At 35.2% G+C, this 16,756-nt stretch overlaps 1 protein-coding gene across 1 annotated transcript; it reads right to left on the bottom strand.

The window, feature by feature from the left end:
* Positions 1–3,368: 3,368 nt before the first annotated feature.
* On the bottom strand, positions 3,369–7,688 carry LOC138396979 (dol-P-Glc:Glc(2)Man(9)GlcNAc(2)-PP-Dol alpha-1,2-glucosyltransferase). The gene is made up of 3 exons (XM_069490811.1): positions 7,418–7,688; positions 6,076–6,273; positions 3,369–4,424 (listed from the first exon to the last, which is right to left on the bottom strand). Exons 1-3 carry the CDS (start codon positions 7,598–7,600, stop codon positions 3,369–3,371), a joined length of 1,437 nt encoding a protein of 478 aa, XP_069346912.1. The 5' UTR covers positions 7,601–7,688.
* Between the last annotated feature and the right edge of the window lie 9,068 nt (positions 7,689–16,756).

The raw sequence follows: 16,756 nt of genomic DNA, 5'->3' as shown, positions 1-16,756 counted from the left end.
TAAGACAGAATCAGCTCAAAATGATTTATTCATGAACCTAAAACAATTTATGGACTAAATCTTTTTATGATACTCTCCAAAATAATCCTACTCACAGACTTTAGTAACGATAACTACAAATTTCCACAGGTTCTCTACAGGGCAATATATTTTTTTCATAACCACCTTTTAATCAAGAAATTCAGTTGTTTAATTTGTTAAAATTCATGACAAAAATATCTACTTGACAACTCTTGAAAAAAAGTTCAAAACACAAATAGAATGTTTTTATAAGTAAGGATCTAAAGACCTAGGAATGACTGGCTTTGTCAGTTGTTTCAAGTGAATGATTTCACAAGGATGTTTGTTATAGTATCTGGAACACTAAAGGCAAAATGATCTGTTGTGCTGAGTTTGTGATCTCTTACATAATCATTTTATCTGTTACATATCTTGGAAAATTCATCAGCAAATGACGATCTTCGAACTGCCTAAAAAAAATTAACCAAGACATTTATCTTAAACTCAATAGTTACTGATAAGCATTCCTGTTTTAAAGTAATAAATAGTGAAAAACAGCACCTTTTAACTCATAGCATTCTTTTCTCAAAATGCCAAGTAATGTGTTTTACATACTTTATGGAATATGTGGAATATTAACCTGTTTCTCTCTGAATGTGGATTTTCTCCAAAACATCTCTTACAACAGCAGGGACTCAACACTTAAAAATGAACTGGAACAGTGATCTCTCCAAAAAGCCGTCTTCTTCAATTATGGGGTGGAATGTGTTCCTCATTTTTGCCAGACTAGATCAGAGTGGAAAGCTTTTTCCTCTCAGAAATATTCCTAAACACAAAAGCCTTGCATTAGTAGTATCAGACAAGAAAGTTATTTTTCCTAAGTTACACATTTTTTTTCGATTTTGACTTCCTGGATTTAGTTCTCCATTATAGTCAATTCATGGTGAAAGCATAATTTCTTTAAGTGTGCTTTCCCATCCAATTAATAAAAAACGTCTGGGTAAAACACATTTGTCTTAGAATCATTGTTATAACTAATGTTAATATACTTTCTAAGTACTTAATAGAGTACAACAAAAGAATGCTCCGTACTTATTACTCAAAACTATACTTGTAATTTTTAACTGCATACAATTTTATATTTGCAAATGCAGAATACTTTGCATACCCACTCATTTAAAACCCAGAGAAAGTATAATCCAATATTCAGGGGAAAATAATTTGTTCACACTTACAGCTATTTTTAAATGTTTAGAAACATAAAATTAGGTTAAAAGATGAGTTCTATTCACAGTTGTTAGTGTACATGTTGAAGTTAACATGCCCAAATAATACTTTCCTGTAATGGAATAACAACTCAATGGATATACTCAAAATAGTAAACACAGAATCAAAAACACAAAAAACTCTACTCTAGAACTTGTTCCAAAATCTACAAAATAAGGTCAAATGATTTCTCAACTTTCTTTCAATTCTACCTTTTTTTTGGATAATGGAATAGAACACCAGTTACCCATAAGTTGTATAATTATATTACCTCAGAAGTCAGGTTTGTTAACCGGTCAGTAAAAATAAAATTTTATTTAAAAGATCTCAGCAAAGATGATCTCCTGATCCAGCAATCTCACTTCTGGGTATTTACTCAAAAGATTTGAAATCTGTATGTCAAAGAGAGGTCTGCACGCCCATGTTCATTGCAGACTAGTCACAATAGCCAAGTTATGGCGTCAACCCTAAGTGTCCATCAATGGATGAACGAATAAAGAAAACGTGGTATATATACACAATAGAAAACTATTAAGCCTTAAAAATGGAAGAAATTCTGTCACTTGCAACAATATGGATGAACCTGAAAGACATTACACTAAGCGAAATAAGTCCAACACAGAAAGACAAATACCACATGTTCTCACTTACATTAGTATGTGGAACCTAAAACAATTAAACTCAAAGCAGAGAGTAGAATGGTGGTCACCAGAGGCTAGGGGGTGGGAGGAATGGGGAAATGATAATCAAGGGGTACAAAGCCTCAGTTAGATAGGAGGAATACTTTTGAGATCTAATGCACACAATGAATATAACTAATAATTGAGCACTTTACATTTCAATATCACTGAGAGTATATCTCAAATATTCTTATCACAAAAAATCAAATATTGAGGTGATAGATTACCTTGATTTAATCATTTCACATTGTATTCAAAAATCATAATATCACTTTTTACCCCACAAATATATACAACTATAATTTGTTGATCTATAATAAAAATTTTTTTTCAAAGAAATGTCCTTTAATAACTTTAGTGGATTGAAAAGTGTCCCACAAAAAAATATGTCTACTCAGAACCTGTGAACGTGAACCTATTTGGAAAAGGGATCTTTGCAAATATAATTAAGGATCTTCAGATGAGATCCTGGATTAGGGTGGGCCATAAATGCAATGGCATTGTCCATATAAAATAAAGAAGAGAGAGGGGAAGGCCATGTGAAGACCGAGGCAGAGATTAGAATGATGTGTCCACAGCCAACAAACTCCAAGGACTGCGGACAACCACCAGAAGCTAGGAGAAAGGCATAGACCAGATTCTCCCTCCAGAGCCTCCAGAAGGAACCAACCCTACCAACACTTTGATTTCAGATTTCTGGCTTCCACAACTACGAGAAAAAATTTTTTAAGCCACCAAATTTGTGGTCATTTGTTTAGAAGGCCTAGGAAACTAATATAATAATGTATTTCAGAAAGAAAATCCCCGTAAAAGGTATTATAATCAACACAATTTATCTTTGGCCATCATAAATTTCATATTAGGAATTAGTGAAAGAGCTTCATCATTTCTAAATTTTAAACAAAGAACAAACTGATTCCTAAATAAACATATATGAGTCTCTAATTTATAATCTACTATGTGAGTCTATTCTGACATGATTGAATTATATTTACTGAAATGTAAAGCAACTTTTCAACCAAGAATATTACCTGATTATTTGTAAGTATTTTTCCAATTCTTTGCTATTTCTTTTTGAAGAGAATAAATTAGTTCTAGTGAAGCATCCCAGTTTTCTTAAACTTGTATATACATTTCCAAGCTTTTTCAGTGGCCAGCAATATCAGAAAGATATCATGAAATAATTGTAAACAATTTTATTTTCCCATTATTCAGGCTTTTGAAGAAAACTTTCTCAGCTCTTTACCACTTAACTTCCTTGGATTTGTTATATATGTTTAAGACATATATAAAAAATCTAATGTGATCTGAGGATCTCTGCTGTGCCTAAAAGAAATTCCATAATTTTTACCTATTCAGTTGTTCATTGTGGAAATAGTCTAATTATTAAGTCTACTGTTGGAGTTCAAAATATTCCTGACATTACCACATAAACCTTTGAATATCCTGACTATTTGGCCACTGAAAAGTCTTGTTCAGAAATATATAAAAAGTTAGAGAATTAACAATTGCATAACAAGCCAGTTCACAAAGAAGTCTGAATGTGGTTGGCAGAGGTATGTTAAGCCTATAAATAACATACGGTAAAACGAAGTAACGAAATTCTAGCAGTTTCTGAGGAACTGTAACAGTGAACAAGCATATGAAAAACATTAAATTCCAGAAAATTGATTTTGATTTCAATGAGTCAGCTATACTCCAACCAGCAAATATATAGACCGGAACCAACAAATATTTCACAATGTCATACCTCTGAAAAACTCTTTTCCACACATAGAATGTATAATGTCTATTGTCTGCTAGCAAGTATTTATGAACATAAGTGAATTTCCAAATTAAAAGTACACAGACTAAGGTAATCACAAAAAACTGAATTTTACGCTTCCAAACTAAGCAAAGAAAAGTCTTAATTTTGCTAGGAGACAGTAGGTGAGGAAAGGAAAAAAAGAGAGTAAATGAGAAAAAGTAGAATAGCTGAGGAAAATGAAGACAGGCTTCATGACTACTCCGATCACCAATAACAATTCCACCATTAACCACCACAAAAACACAAAACAGAAATACCAGAAGGATGTAGGGCCAAGTCAAAAGAAAAAGCATATTCAAGTTCTTAAAGGACATGGAATAAGCCAAAAGAAATTGAAGAATTTTTCTGAATTCTGAAAATGGTCCTTTGATAGAGGGAAGTCTTTCTTCTTTCTTCTTTTGTAGCTCAGTTTTCCAAGCTTCAGTTAACTTTTGTGCAATGATATTTCCTGCGCAGAAGACAGCCCAGATGATATTTGTTTGACGAAACATGAAGCCACAAAATCCAAGCAATGCTGAAGTTTTGTGATTTCCATAAAGACACATCAAATATGCAAAAAGAGTAAAAAACATGGATCCTGCTTCTGTATAATAAAGAAAGTTAAAAAAATAAAGTGTGGGAAATACTGCTAATGTTAATGTCGACAAGATTCTCTGGATACTTGAGGCAGCCTTGAAGAAAGAAAAAAACACAATTGAAGTTATTTTCATCATTAAATATACTATTTCCTCTGCGCTAATGAAGAGATTAAAAAACTACACAAATATTATTTAAATGAAATTATTCAATATTAATCTTATTTCTGGCTTTGCAAAAACATTATATACATTTATAAGAACACTTGCTGATACATTTTAGTTATAGCTATCAGTTTGGAAGCCACCAAAATGATACATTTTAGTGTGTGCCAAAGCTTCTATGGTTTAAAACATTTTGAATTATTCAATGATTAGTTAAGGATTTATTGAGTGCAAGACATTCTAAATGTCTTGGGGACATTCTAAATTCTTTGGGGAATATGGAGATCCTCAGGACACAATGAAGGTGGCTCCATGTCCCTGAGCTTATGTCTTAGCACCTTCAATAAGCATTCACTTAGCCATCATCACCAATTTCCTGTAAGGATATCCTTCAAAGCTCTACACTAGGGAAAATGTCAATATGCACATAGCATTTATACTACTGTACCCAATGATCTTAGTATTTTCCTGGAAATAGTGAGCTCAGTCTAAAGTTACACATCTTCTTTTGGCCTTTCTGACATGCTATTTCAGAATTTGAAAATGTTCTTACCTTCTTGAATTATATGCTCCACTTAATCTAAATCACCAAATCAGACCATGCCATTCCCTTGATTAAAATTAAGGTCTCTCCACCACATACCAGATAAAGTTCAAAGTCCTCTCCATAACATATAAGGACATCCATGATCTACTTCTCCAGCCTCACAACCCTGTACTTTATAATTCTGTAATTACAAACAGCAATTTCCTGCACCCGGTTGCTCAATGCCTTTCTACTTTTGCTATTCCCCCCCTCAGGGCCCTATTTGTTCATCAAAACTCAGCTCTGGTGCCATCTTCTCTTTGAAGCCTTACACAATGCCACCCACTCACCTCCCTCCCAGAGTGGCTACCCTAAATGCTCCTCTGCTCCTTCTCTGTATCCTCACACCATCTTATGTCCACCTCCCTCTCATAACTGATACTATTGAGATCATCTCTTAAAAGTTAAAAATAATTATTATAGTTAATATTTCCCATAGGCACTATTCTAAGTACTTTTCGTTTATTCTTTCCTAACAGTTCTATGAGGTAGAGTCTATTATTATTCCTCCTTAATAAATGAAGACTTGAAGCCACTAAGGGATAACCTGCCCAGGGTAACAATATTAGTAAGTGACGGGGATAGAATTCAAATTCATGTAATCTACCTCCAGGGCCTGTATTCTTAAGTCACATCAAAATTTCTCAGGTAGTCTGCTTCCTCTAACAAAGATATAAATTCTGCAAGAAAAAGACTATCTCATTTATCTCTGTAGTCCCAGTGCCTAGCACATGGAATAAATTCAGTAAATATTTATTCAACTGGTTTGATTCAATAACAAATATTTAGTTTAGATTTTACAAATAAATAAGAGATATTCAAGTATTTAAATACAAATTTTTTCTAAAATGGGGGTGGTTGATTTGCATTCATCTTTACAAAATATAAACAAATACTAAGTGTTAATGACATTTTTCACCAAATCTCATAAAACTGATTCATCGTAATTGTGGACCTGACAGACATAAACTTGTAATAAATTATTTTGAAACATACCTTGTTTCTGGGTTGTAACTTGCGGAAAAGCAAATATAGTAAATAAAAGTTGCCAACACTGAAGAGAAGATTAACAAATCTGAGCATCCCAATAGAGCAGACAACATGTTCAGACCATCCAAAGATCCAACTGGCAGGTTTGACCACTCCAACTGACACCAGGTATAAGCCAGGTAATGTAGTAATCATGGGATCCCACTTAAAAATGAAAGGTAGACAATGAAGCAAAAGCAAAAAGTAATACAGACCGGACAGACAAACATGTGAAGCTCAAGTTTCACCTTTACCAACAAGAATCAAGAATTTTAAGAAGTTATTCTTTGACAAGCTTAAATAAAGTAAGTCCTCAGCAGAGCAGATGTCTCCTCCAAGGAAAAGTTTTGCTTATATTTTTGCCCCTGCACTTGCTTTATGATTGTTAAGGAACAAGCAATCAATAGACAACTTAAAATCCACTTTTATTTTCCAAGAACTACTCTTCAGAGAGCCTGGATTTGGGTGGCTAATTTGCAAATACTCCAGTTTTAAAAAGCATGGAAAAATTGGTTGTAACTCTGATAAGTTTAAAAAGAAAGAAGTATTGAGTGAGAGAGTGTACCACAGGCTACATAATGAACACCTAACATGTACTAAACCAGGAATCGTACTAGACCCTCTGTGTTTAATATTGTAACATGGCTTACAGTAGTCACTATTATTACTGTCATTTTGCAGATGAGTGACCTGAAACTCAGAAAACTTCCCAAGGTCAAAAAACTAGTAAATAATAGACGACAGACTTTATATTTCTAACCAGTACCCAATATTGTGTCACCAAAAAAGGAGGGATAATACTTTATTTTTTGTATTTATATCTATATCCTTGTAGATCCAAATATATATTTAAAAACCCAGGGATAGAATTAGTGCAAATTGTCACTTTTTGGTAGCTGAAGATCTCTCGCTCCATTTCACCCTATTCCATTCCCAAAATACACAGTAAGGTGCTTGATAGGTGAGTTAAAGTGAAGTTTTCTGACATTTCCAAGCAACACCCCAAGGTCGCTAATCCTGAGACTGGGAAAGACAGAGTGGGATAATCAGTAAAAGAAGCAGTAACTCAGTTCCCCATTAAGTATTCTCCCAGATCATTCCTTCCCAGGAGCCAGATCTGCTGTTTATGCACTCATTTAACAAATAAGTCACAGATCTCAGAGACAAGAACAAAAGATTACCCAGTTCATGCTACCAGGCTAGGAAGGTGGAACGGGGTGAGTTAAGGATAGGGACAGGAGAAGTCAGCGCTGGGGACGCTGGGCCCTCTCTAGCCTGTCCTGGGGCGGTGACAGGTTGGGGACCCCACCTGCGAGAGGGCGAAATGGCCCTCACAGTAGCGCTGCGCCTGCGGCAGGTGGAAGATCTCGTCCATGTAGGGCTCTCGCAGCGCCCGGCTGAAGGCGGAGAAGAGGAGGCAAGACACTAAAAAGGTACAGCTCAAGGCAGCCGAGAAATAGTAACCCTCCAACTGCGCCATTCCTGCCCCCATAGCCACTGCCCAAGAACCCACTCCTGGAAAAATCTGAGCTCGTAAAGCCGAGCTTGAAACTCGAGCTCGAAATGGGCGCCCAAGGCGGGACTGGCCGGACAAGACTCAGCACAGCCGGAAGGCAAAGGATGCTGGGAGGGAGCGGACCCGGAAGGATCGGGTCACTGTTTCCGGAGTGACAAATTTATGTAACGGACCGGACTGTTTCCCTGTCAATCACATTGCCCGGGGCGCACTGAGTGGTCAGAGCCTCTGGCAGGGGCGGGTCTCGGGATACGCCTGTGAGGGAGATGAGCCGGTTGATGCTTTGAAAAGGTAGTAGTTCCTTTGTCGGCAGTCCGCTTTTTTTCTTCTCGAAGAAAAATCTTCCCTTACCATAAGGTGGCGCCGTTTCTCCACGTTTCCAGAGCCCAAGCTCTAAAAATTAGCACGTTCCCCGCCCCACCCCACCCCGCACCAGTTATTTCTGTTCTTTCTGTTCAGCGATCAGAATTACTAAAGCTTTCAATTCCAAGACATTTCATTCCATCAGTTTTGGAGGGTGGGAGGGAAAAGTTGGTTGTGGGAGCAAATATTGAAACTTTCATATTAAAACTTGAAGGACCAGAGACTCTTCACTGCTGAATGAACTTCACCAGTTAGAAAATTTTTTATGTTAAAAGAGAACACTTTCAAAATGTGGATACTCTCAAAAAGAGGATTTATTTAAATTGACATTCATAGGGCACCCTGATAGCCATATCTCAGTACTCTGTGGAGACTGGGGAAACCAATTATTCTAAAATTTCGGGTGTTTTAGGTAAGGAAAAATTCTCTGTTGCCTGTAAATTTGGTTGTTCTTATTAATATATCTGTGGTAGCGTTCTGTTTTTCCTACTAAATCACAGGCATGAGGATCTTAATGGATGGCTCTATGTGTTGCTTGTTTGTAGTCCCCAAAATGGCTTTCACATAGTAGGCACGTAAATTTGTAGACTTTTATAGGCTGTGTAGACTTCATACAATTCCTGTATTCTGGTATTGGGGGTTGGGGGCAGGAGGTGAGAAGTTATTTGAGGAATGCGGAAGATAAATTATGTCTTGTAATTTTGCCTTGAGCATGGTTGGCAATATTTTGTAGAAAAATGATCTCTCAGGTAACCTCAGGTTGCTTTTGGCAAGAATACATCAGAAAGAAGATGAGTTGTAAACCTCAGGGTTCTCAATTCAGCCTTTACTTTGGGTCAAAGTTAATCCAGTCTCTCACAATTTAAGGAAGTTTCTCAAATTAAGCTGATTGCCTCCCTACTCGGTGTCTTCTATTTCCTCAATGATTAAGAGGAGTAGGCAGTGAATGAGGAGTGGGATGGGAACACTTAAACTACTGGAATAAAATCCATGTCAGGATCCTACTTGGATGGGATGCTTAGCTTTTTTTTCCCCATTATCTCCCATTTTGTTATTGAGTCTATTCTGTACCTAGGTATTTAAGTTACTTGTAACTCATCTCCAGATGATTCAGTCTTCAAGAGGTTAATAATTGTCCCCAGATCTACATAATTGTCCCCAGACCTGATAACCTGCTAAATTGTGTTATACATACCCTGCAGCTTATGGACCCTCCCTAGAAATAGTGGGCATTTTTGAAGGGAGTAAAACAAGTCTAGACATTTATGCTATATAATTTTCTTCATAATAATTGCCACCAAGAGCTTAAGTTAAATATCTGACCCTTATACACACTGTACAAATCATTTTAAATTAGTTGGAAAGTTTCAAGGAAATATGGGGATTTAGAACTACTAGGAATACTTATTAATAATCTACTTGACTTGATTTTATAGAAGAAGCTGAAGTTAAAATAAATGATTTACTGACAATTACACAGAAAATTAATTAATGTCAGAGCCATGAATATGAATTAGAACATCAGACCAAGAGTAATAAAATAACTTCATGGCCTTATAGTTTAAAATAATCGACAATTTATACTGAACTGAATGTTTCACTAGCCCCAATAACTTTAAATTTACATTCCACTCTCTGTTTCCATAAACCAAGTTGAAAATATAGGTTTCCTTTTTTTTTTTAATGTCCACATTACTGACTAATTACTTCAAAATCTGCAAAGGAGCATGTTAAAAAGCTAGATTCCAGGGTACCATCTCAAACCACTAAATAATAATCTTCAAATATGGAAATCATCAGTGTGAGACATTATTTAAGAATGCTAAGAAGCTCTATGGGCCTAATAGAGGTCTTCGCAGAATACGTCACTCCTTTGTTAGTGAATTACTTACTTTCACTATCTAAAAATTGATGAAGCTGTTGTCACTTTTCTCCTCTTGGATTACCACATCTTTGATAACTTGTAAATACCTTCCCATGCTCTGCCCCTAAAGCAAAACCTCCCATTAAAATAGCTACCTCTGGGGATTTTAACTGGATCACCATTAACATTCAACTTATATTCTCCTTTAAGAATTCCAATCCCCATTTTCCATAGATGTTTATTTTGTGTAAAAGAGTCATCAAGAGGGTGAGCAATCTCATCATTATTGCACACCTTACTATTTTGTGCTGTCCACTTGAATTATAAGTAGTTATGGCAAAAAACAGGCAATTTCTTTTGGGGTTTTAAGGATAGTTAATGTGAACAAAAAATAAATCTTTGTTAGTTTAAGCCATTAAGATTTTTCATTTATCACTGCCTAATTTAATGAACTCACAAAACACTGTATACACTTACCTGTTTGAAACGCCCATTACTGAACAGTGCATTTGCCCAAAAGTTGTATAACTGAAGAATTTGTGTAAGTACCCTGTCACTTTGACATGTTAGTCCAAGAAACATCCTGCCTCTTACTGAGCTCTTTTTCACTAGCTGCTTAAAGAAAACGCCATCCACTTGATAGTCATGGTGATAGCTTACTCAGTTCTAGGTGATAATTAATTCTAGCCACAGCAAGGTACTACACTCTGGGTCAAAATCATGGATGATTACCTCCAAAATGCACTCTAACCTTTATGTCAATCTTAACATATTAATTTTTAAAAATTCTAAAGTTTAAAATTAATTAATGAATTAATAAATCAATTAAGAAGACACAAAACGTTGGGTACAAAAGTATTAGCAAGTATTTTAGCTCTTTACTGAAAATATCTTAAAGATACAATATAGGAGCCTATCAAATCTAAATAACACACAGAGAGATGCTCTCTAAAAGAAAATGGTATTTATTTGGGATTGAGCATTTCGATGAAATACGATGGGCATATTCAGGGAGGTAAAGGAAGACAAGAGTTTTTAAAAGAAAAATGAAGAGGGTTACATAAATTGTTTTGAGATAATTATCCTTGGCTACTAGGATCTGTAAGAGGGACAGCATCAGTCCAAGTTTGGACGGGCAGTTGCTGGGCAGATGTCCTCGCGGAAGTAATTTTTTGTAAGATTGTGGCAGCCTTTGTGCAAGGTTGTGGCTTTTGCACAGTTTTCTCTAATAGTTTTTGTTATCCGGCATATGTGCATGAGAATGTGGCCTTTCCAGGCACCATTTGTTAGGGTTTGACACAAGTGAATCCATTTCGACTCTGATAACTTTCATAGAACAAATGTTCCAGGTTTGCAGAGATGTTCCAGTTTCAGCTCTGAAAGTCTCAGGCCAGGGAAATTCCTTAGTCTCAGACAAATAGGGAAGGTTGGTTATCTAGAAATTTATACCATACAACACAAAGCAAAACTTCTTATATATGCTTCATAACAGTGGTTCTTAAAGTGTGGTCCCTGGACCAGCAGCATTAGCATCACCTGGGAAACTGTTAGCAAGGCAAATTATTAAACCATGCCTTAGACATAGTATTAGCTATGCCTTAAACTGAAACTCTGGCGGTGGAACAAAGCAATATGTATTTTAACATTCATTTAGTAATCAATTATCATGCCTTTAAATTCTCAAGTGAGAACACTGTAGTCTTCCACGTTGCCCTGGCTTTTCTTTTCTGACAACCCACACTACTTTTTCCCCTCTCTAGGATCTTTACTTTGTTTTTTTCATCTTTTTCCTCATATAGAGGAATTTGGCTTCTCCAATTCTTCATCTCCAGGCTTTACCCTGCTGAGAAACACAAAGTTCATTGCCAAGGAACATATAAACTAGTTCCTCTTCAGCAAATGAAGAGGAGGAATTTAAATATCTATAATTTAATGTTTTTATCAAATATATTCATATTCATACAGATCTATTTTTTCACTCCAAAAATCTCTATGTGAAGGAGGTACTGTGCTTTTTGCAAAAATAAGTAGCTGAAACACAATAGCCCTACAGCTGTTGTTGTCAGTTAGAAGAGAAACATTTCAAGGAAAAGAAACTTCATGTAGTCCTTTGCCCTTAAACAACATAAAATTTAAGAGAATCATAAATTTATTGTTAAAGGAATTGGGCTATTATACTGATGAAATTGCAGGACTATTAAATCAACCAAAATAAAAAGTCAGAAGGGAAGACATTGACTTAATTTTAATTTATAAATAATTTTACATTTTCATAGACACAGTAATATGATCTTACTAATTTTAAAATTTCAGAGATCAGGCTGAGATTCATGATACAATTGTAATTACTGAAAAGAGATGTTTATCCCAGTTAATGTGAAATATTGAAGAGGGTTTCTGGTTTATTTCCCTTTTGATTTTAGAGACAGAGTAAAACATGTGGGCATACTTAGACTGATCATTTGGTGTCCTGTACTGATTAGAAGGTGGAATATATTCAAAATATTCTTTAAATATTTGTATAATATTAATTTAGTGAGAACAGAGATACCTTAACTTTTCATAAATAAAATTTAAATATATAAAGGCTCATGTAGATTTCTTTTCACCTAGAAAAGCAGAAACATATATGGGTAGTTTCTGATCTTCTGCAGTCCCTGTTCTCCCTTCAGGTTTCCTTTTGTTGTGGATTGCTTTTCTGAATGAGACAAAAAATTATATTAAAAGATTTATACTTATTGAATACAATAAAATTAGATACTACACTGTGTATTATTGTCCCAAAATGTAGTTTCTGTAACTGCCAAATTTTAATGAGCAATAATAATCTGTGCAAAAATATTTGAGAAAGGTCTGTGCATTTTAAAAAATGTTGTTTTTTTTTTTTTAAGAAAAAACTTACTTCCACTAGAGGGTGCTGACAACTTCAGCAAAATCAGGATCAATGTGTTACCTTTGTTATAACAGATTCCACTCATGTTCTAGTTTACGTTTCCTGATTTCTGGGATGTTTATTGATCAGCATTCACATATGCTGATGGTCATGCCTAATATGACCATCACTCGGGATGGCTGTGTTTGTAAGTTTTCAAAGTTCATTATTTTTAATACTAATAATTCATTACTATTATTTTTTGTATTGAAGATATCATATCATCATGCAAAAAATATTGGGAGCAGGTGAGAAGCCAGAGTCTGAGGGAGATGCAGGTGATTAGCTGTCTCTGGGAGACAAACACAAAATACTGCATGTTTCTCTGAGCCCTTCAATAATATGAAGTAAAAGCCTTAGTTCTCTGAGGAAGGTGAGATCTTTCCACTTCAGGACACAGGCAAAGGTCCTAGAGAGGGAGGGAAGTAAAAACCTTCTGCCCTTTATGGAGTGGCAGCAAGGCCTTAAGACCCTGGATCCTGCACTAATTCAAAGCAGAGGTCTGGTGCTACTAGGGCAGAAGCTGGGAACACTCACTGGCTCTAGAGCTGCCACAGATGCAAGGCAGAGTTTGATTACTACCGCAGGGAGGGACAGGAACAACTTGAAAGCTACTCCATCCCCCCCTTCAGGTTGGGCCTCAGGTAGATCCTGCCTACCACTGAACATGGACCAGTAGCACTGACCCTACTTCCTCACCCCCCACTATGAAGCTTGCTAGCACTGAGTGACAATAGTCCATGGCTACCATAGGGCAAAGATTGGAGAGAAAGTTTCCTCTGAGGTGTAGGTTTGCAAGGAGTGCTGAAAGTTGAAGCTGGAGCAGGAACAAACACTGAGAGAAAACACTTTGGCACCCATGGCCCAACACTTAGCACAAGGTAAAAACAGATCTCCGCTAGAACTTGAAGTCCATGGTGCACCTTTGTGTGTGCGTACGTGCGTGTGTGTGTGTGTGTGTGTGTGTGTCTGTGTGTATCTTGAACATATTACCTAAGCACACATTTTGTAGAGTATATACCTAGGATTATAATCACTGCCTCATAATTCTGTGCATTTTCTAGTTGAAATAGTGTCAAAGGGTTTTCCAAAGTGGCTGTACCAGTGTATACTTCTTCAAGCAATGTATGAGATTTTTTCTTCTTTTATATTTTTATCAACACTTGGTATTATCCGTTTTTTATTTTACTCTGGTGTATATGTAATGGCATCTCATTGTAGTTTTAATTTGTATTTCCCTAATGACTAATGAAGATGAACATATTTTCATATGTTTATTGTCATTTGAATATTCTCACTTAGAATACTTTTATTCAAGTCAGTTGTCCATTTTTTTCATCAATTTGTCTGGCTTTTACTTCTTGATTTACAGAAGTTCTTACTCCTGACATGAGCCTTTTGTCTTTCGTGGTTTTTTTTTTTTGTTCACAGTTACCAGAACATAGACATGAGCCTTTTGTTGTTTGGATGTTTTGAAAATATCTTTTATCACTCTCTATGACTTTTTTGCTTTTTTAAAAAAATTGTGAAAACTACTAAATTTATGTATTCAGATTTATCAATCTTTTCCTTTATGATAAGTTCCAATTATGAAGTCTTTAGGTCAGGAACATATTATTCTATAGTATTTCATAGAATCTCTATTCCTTGCCTTTTACTTTAAGATCTATAATCCACCTGCAATGAATTCTAATGATTATGAGAGGTATTGGTCTAGTTAATTTGTTCCATAAAAATAAATAATTGCCCTAGCTACCTTTATTAAAGGCCATTTTATTACCACTGCTCTGCAGTGCAGCATATGCCAAATCAAGAAATCAAGGGTCCATGTTATTTGTATGGGTCTCTTCCTAAACCCTCTATTCCATTCCATTGCTGTATTTCTTTCTTATTGTTACAACATCACACTGTTTTACTGTATGTTTAAAATAAATCTTGATAACTGGTAGAGCATATCTTTTCACTATTTTCTGCTTCCTTAAGAGTACCTTGGATAGTCTTAGTCCATTGTATATCCATTTTTGTTTTATTAATTCCCACAAAAATGCTCCTTGCTATATTAGTATTGTATTGAATCTATAGGACAATTTAAGGGGAGAATTGAAAATTTTATCATATAAATTATTACAATTCCCCTTTTTATTTCTTCCATTGGCTATTTGTCATTCCTTTTATCTTAGTTCAATGTATCAGTCAGGATCTTGTATTTGAATGATTAATGCAAATTTTTTAAAAATCTAATAGACCTCTACTGGGAGGATGTAAAAACACTATTGTATATGAGTAGGATACACTGTATCCTCATATTACATGATATGAAGTCACTTGAGAATGTCTAATATTGAAAAATCAAAAAATGGCAACACAGGCATGTTATTTCAATTTATAAAGGTAAATGTCAAACAGATTAGAGGGTCGAAGGTAGTTAAATCTGGGAAAAAGGAATCAAAGGTTGGTAAGGATAGTGCTCCTTATTTAGAAAAATTATAAGCTTATTGCAATTATTTTACCTGTGGAAAAAAACACAGGTATACATTCAAAAGTATGTTTTGTGGACTGGTGCCTGTTCAGAACCCTGTATTGCTGATTTATAAGTAGATAAGTACAGGAATTACAAACAAACTTTTAGAAATTTTTATAGAATATGATAGACTAATTTTATGTTTGTGGAATCTACTGCTAAAATGAGCTTATATTTTATAGGTCTTTATTTTTCCTTTCATTTCACTTTTCTAGCAATTCATTTTTATTATCTTCAATAGAGTTATCAACTCATGAAAGATTGGAAATTTAAAATATTAATAACACAAATTTGTTGTGCAAAAATTGCTCTAAAAATTTGAAGGATAATACAAGCTAAAACATGCATTTGAAAGACTGAGGATGTACCTTCACAATAAAAATAAAACAAGTGTCAAAGTGAAATGTCAGCGATATCAACTGTCAAACTTAGCACTTAAGGAAATCGGACATTTCATACTTAATATCATTTCGTCTTGTGTTACTTAATGTAGTTTGTGGTTTTTGAGAAATTAGTCCATTTCACCTAAATTATCCAATTCATATATATGGAATTTATCATTATATTCACTTATTATTTGAATGAATTAAAGGTCTGCAGTGATGTCCCTTCTTTCTTTTCTGATGTTGGTAATTTATTTCTTCTCTCCTTTTTTTTCTTGGTCAGTTTTGCTGGCAGTTTTCCAACTTTATTGATCTTTTCAAAAAGTTGGCTTTAGATTTCATTTGTTTTTCTCTGTTGCTTTCCTGTTTTCAATTTCGTTGATCCCTGCTCTTTAATTCCTTCTATTTACTTTGGGTTTATTTTGCTCTTTTTCCTAGTTTCTAAAGGTTGATACTTAGATAATTGATTTGAGATTTTTCCTTCAAAGTACTGATTTACATATATGCCAAAATTTTTGATGTCTTGTATTTTCATGTTTATTTAGGTTAAAATATCTTCTAATTTCCAAAGACTTTCTTTTTCACTCATGGATTATTTAGAAGTGTGTTGTTTAACTTCCAATATTTGGAGATTTTCTTGTGATCTCTCTGTTACTTATTTTAGTTTAATTGTTATATGGGTGACTTTTTTTAATTGTTATATAGGTGACTGTTTTAAATATGCCCTCGTACCTTCTGCCCTCCACCATTGGGCAGGTGGGGCAGCCCCTGCGTGGGGTCTGTGAGGTGCGTGGCAGAGAGGAGAGCACACTGGCTAACACTCAATTGAATCCCAAAGTAAATCCCACCCAAGTCCTCTCTGTGCAGAGGAAGCAGTAGGGAGGGGGCAGATCACGGGTAGAGGGGTTAGAGGAAAAGATCCACATGAGTTTTGCACCGGAATCCAGAACTGAAACTGGCATTATGAATGTAATTAAACCTACTCTGTAGCCTTACACACCACCTCACCCTACCCACCTCCCACCAATAGCAGTAAAAACAACACATGTTATACTACTGAGTGCCAGAC

Source organism: Eulemur rufifrons, chromosome 16 (genome assembly GCF_041146395.1).
Source record: "Eulemur rufifrons isolate Redbay chromosome 16, OSU_ERuf_1, whole genome shotgun sequence".
In the NCBI taxonomy this organism is placed as follows: domain Eukaryota; kingdom Metazoa; phylum Chordata; class Mammalia; order Primates; family Lemuridae; genus Eulemur; species Eulemur rufifrons.
This window is presented reverse-complemented; position numbering and strand designations above follow the sequence as displayed.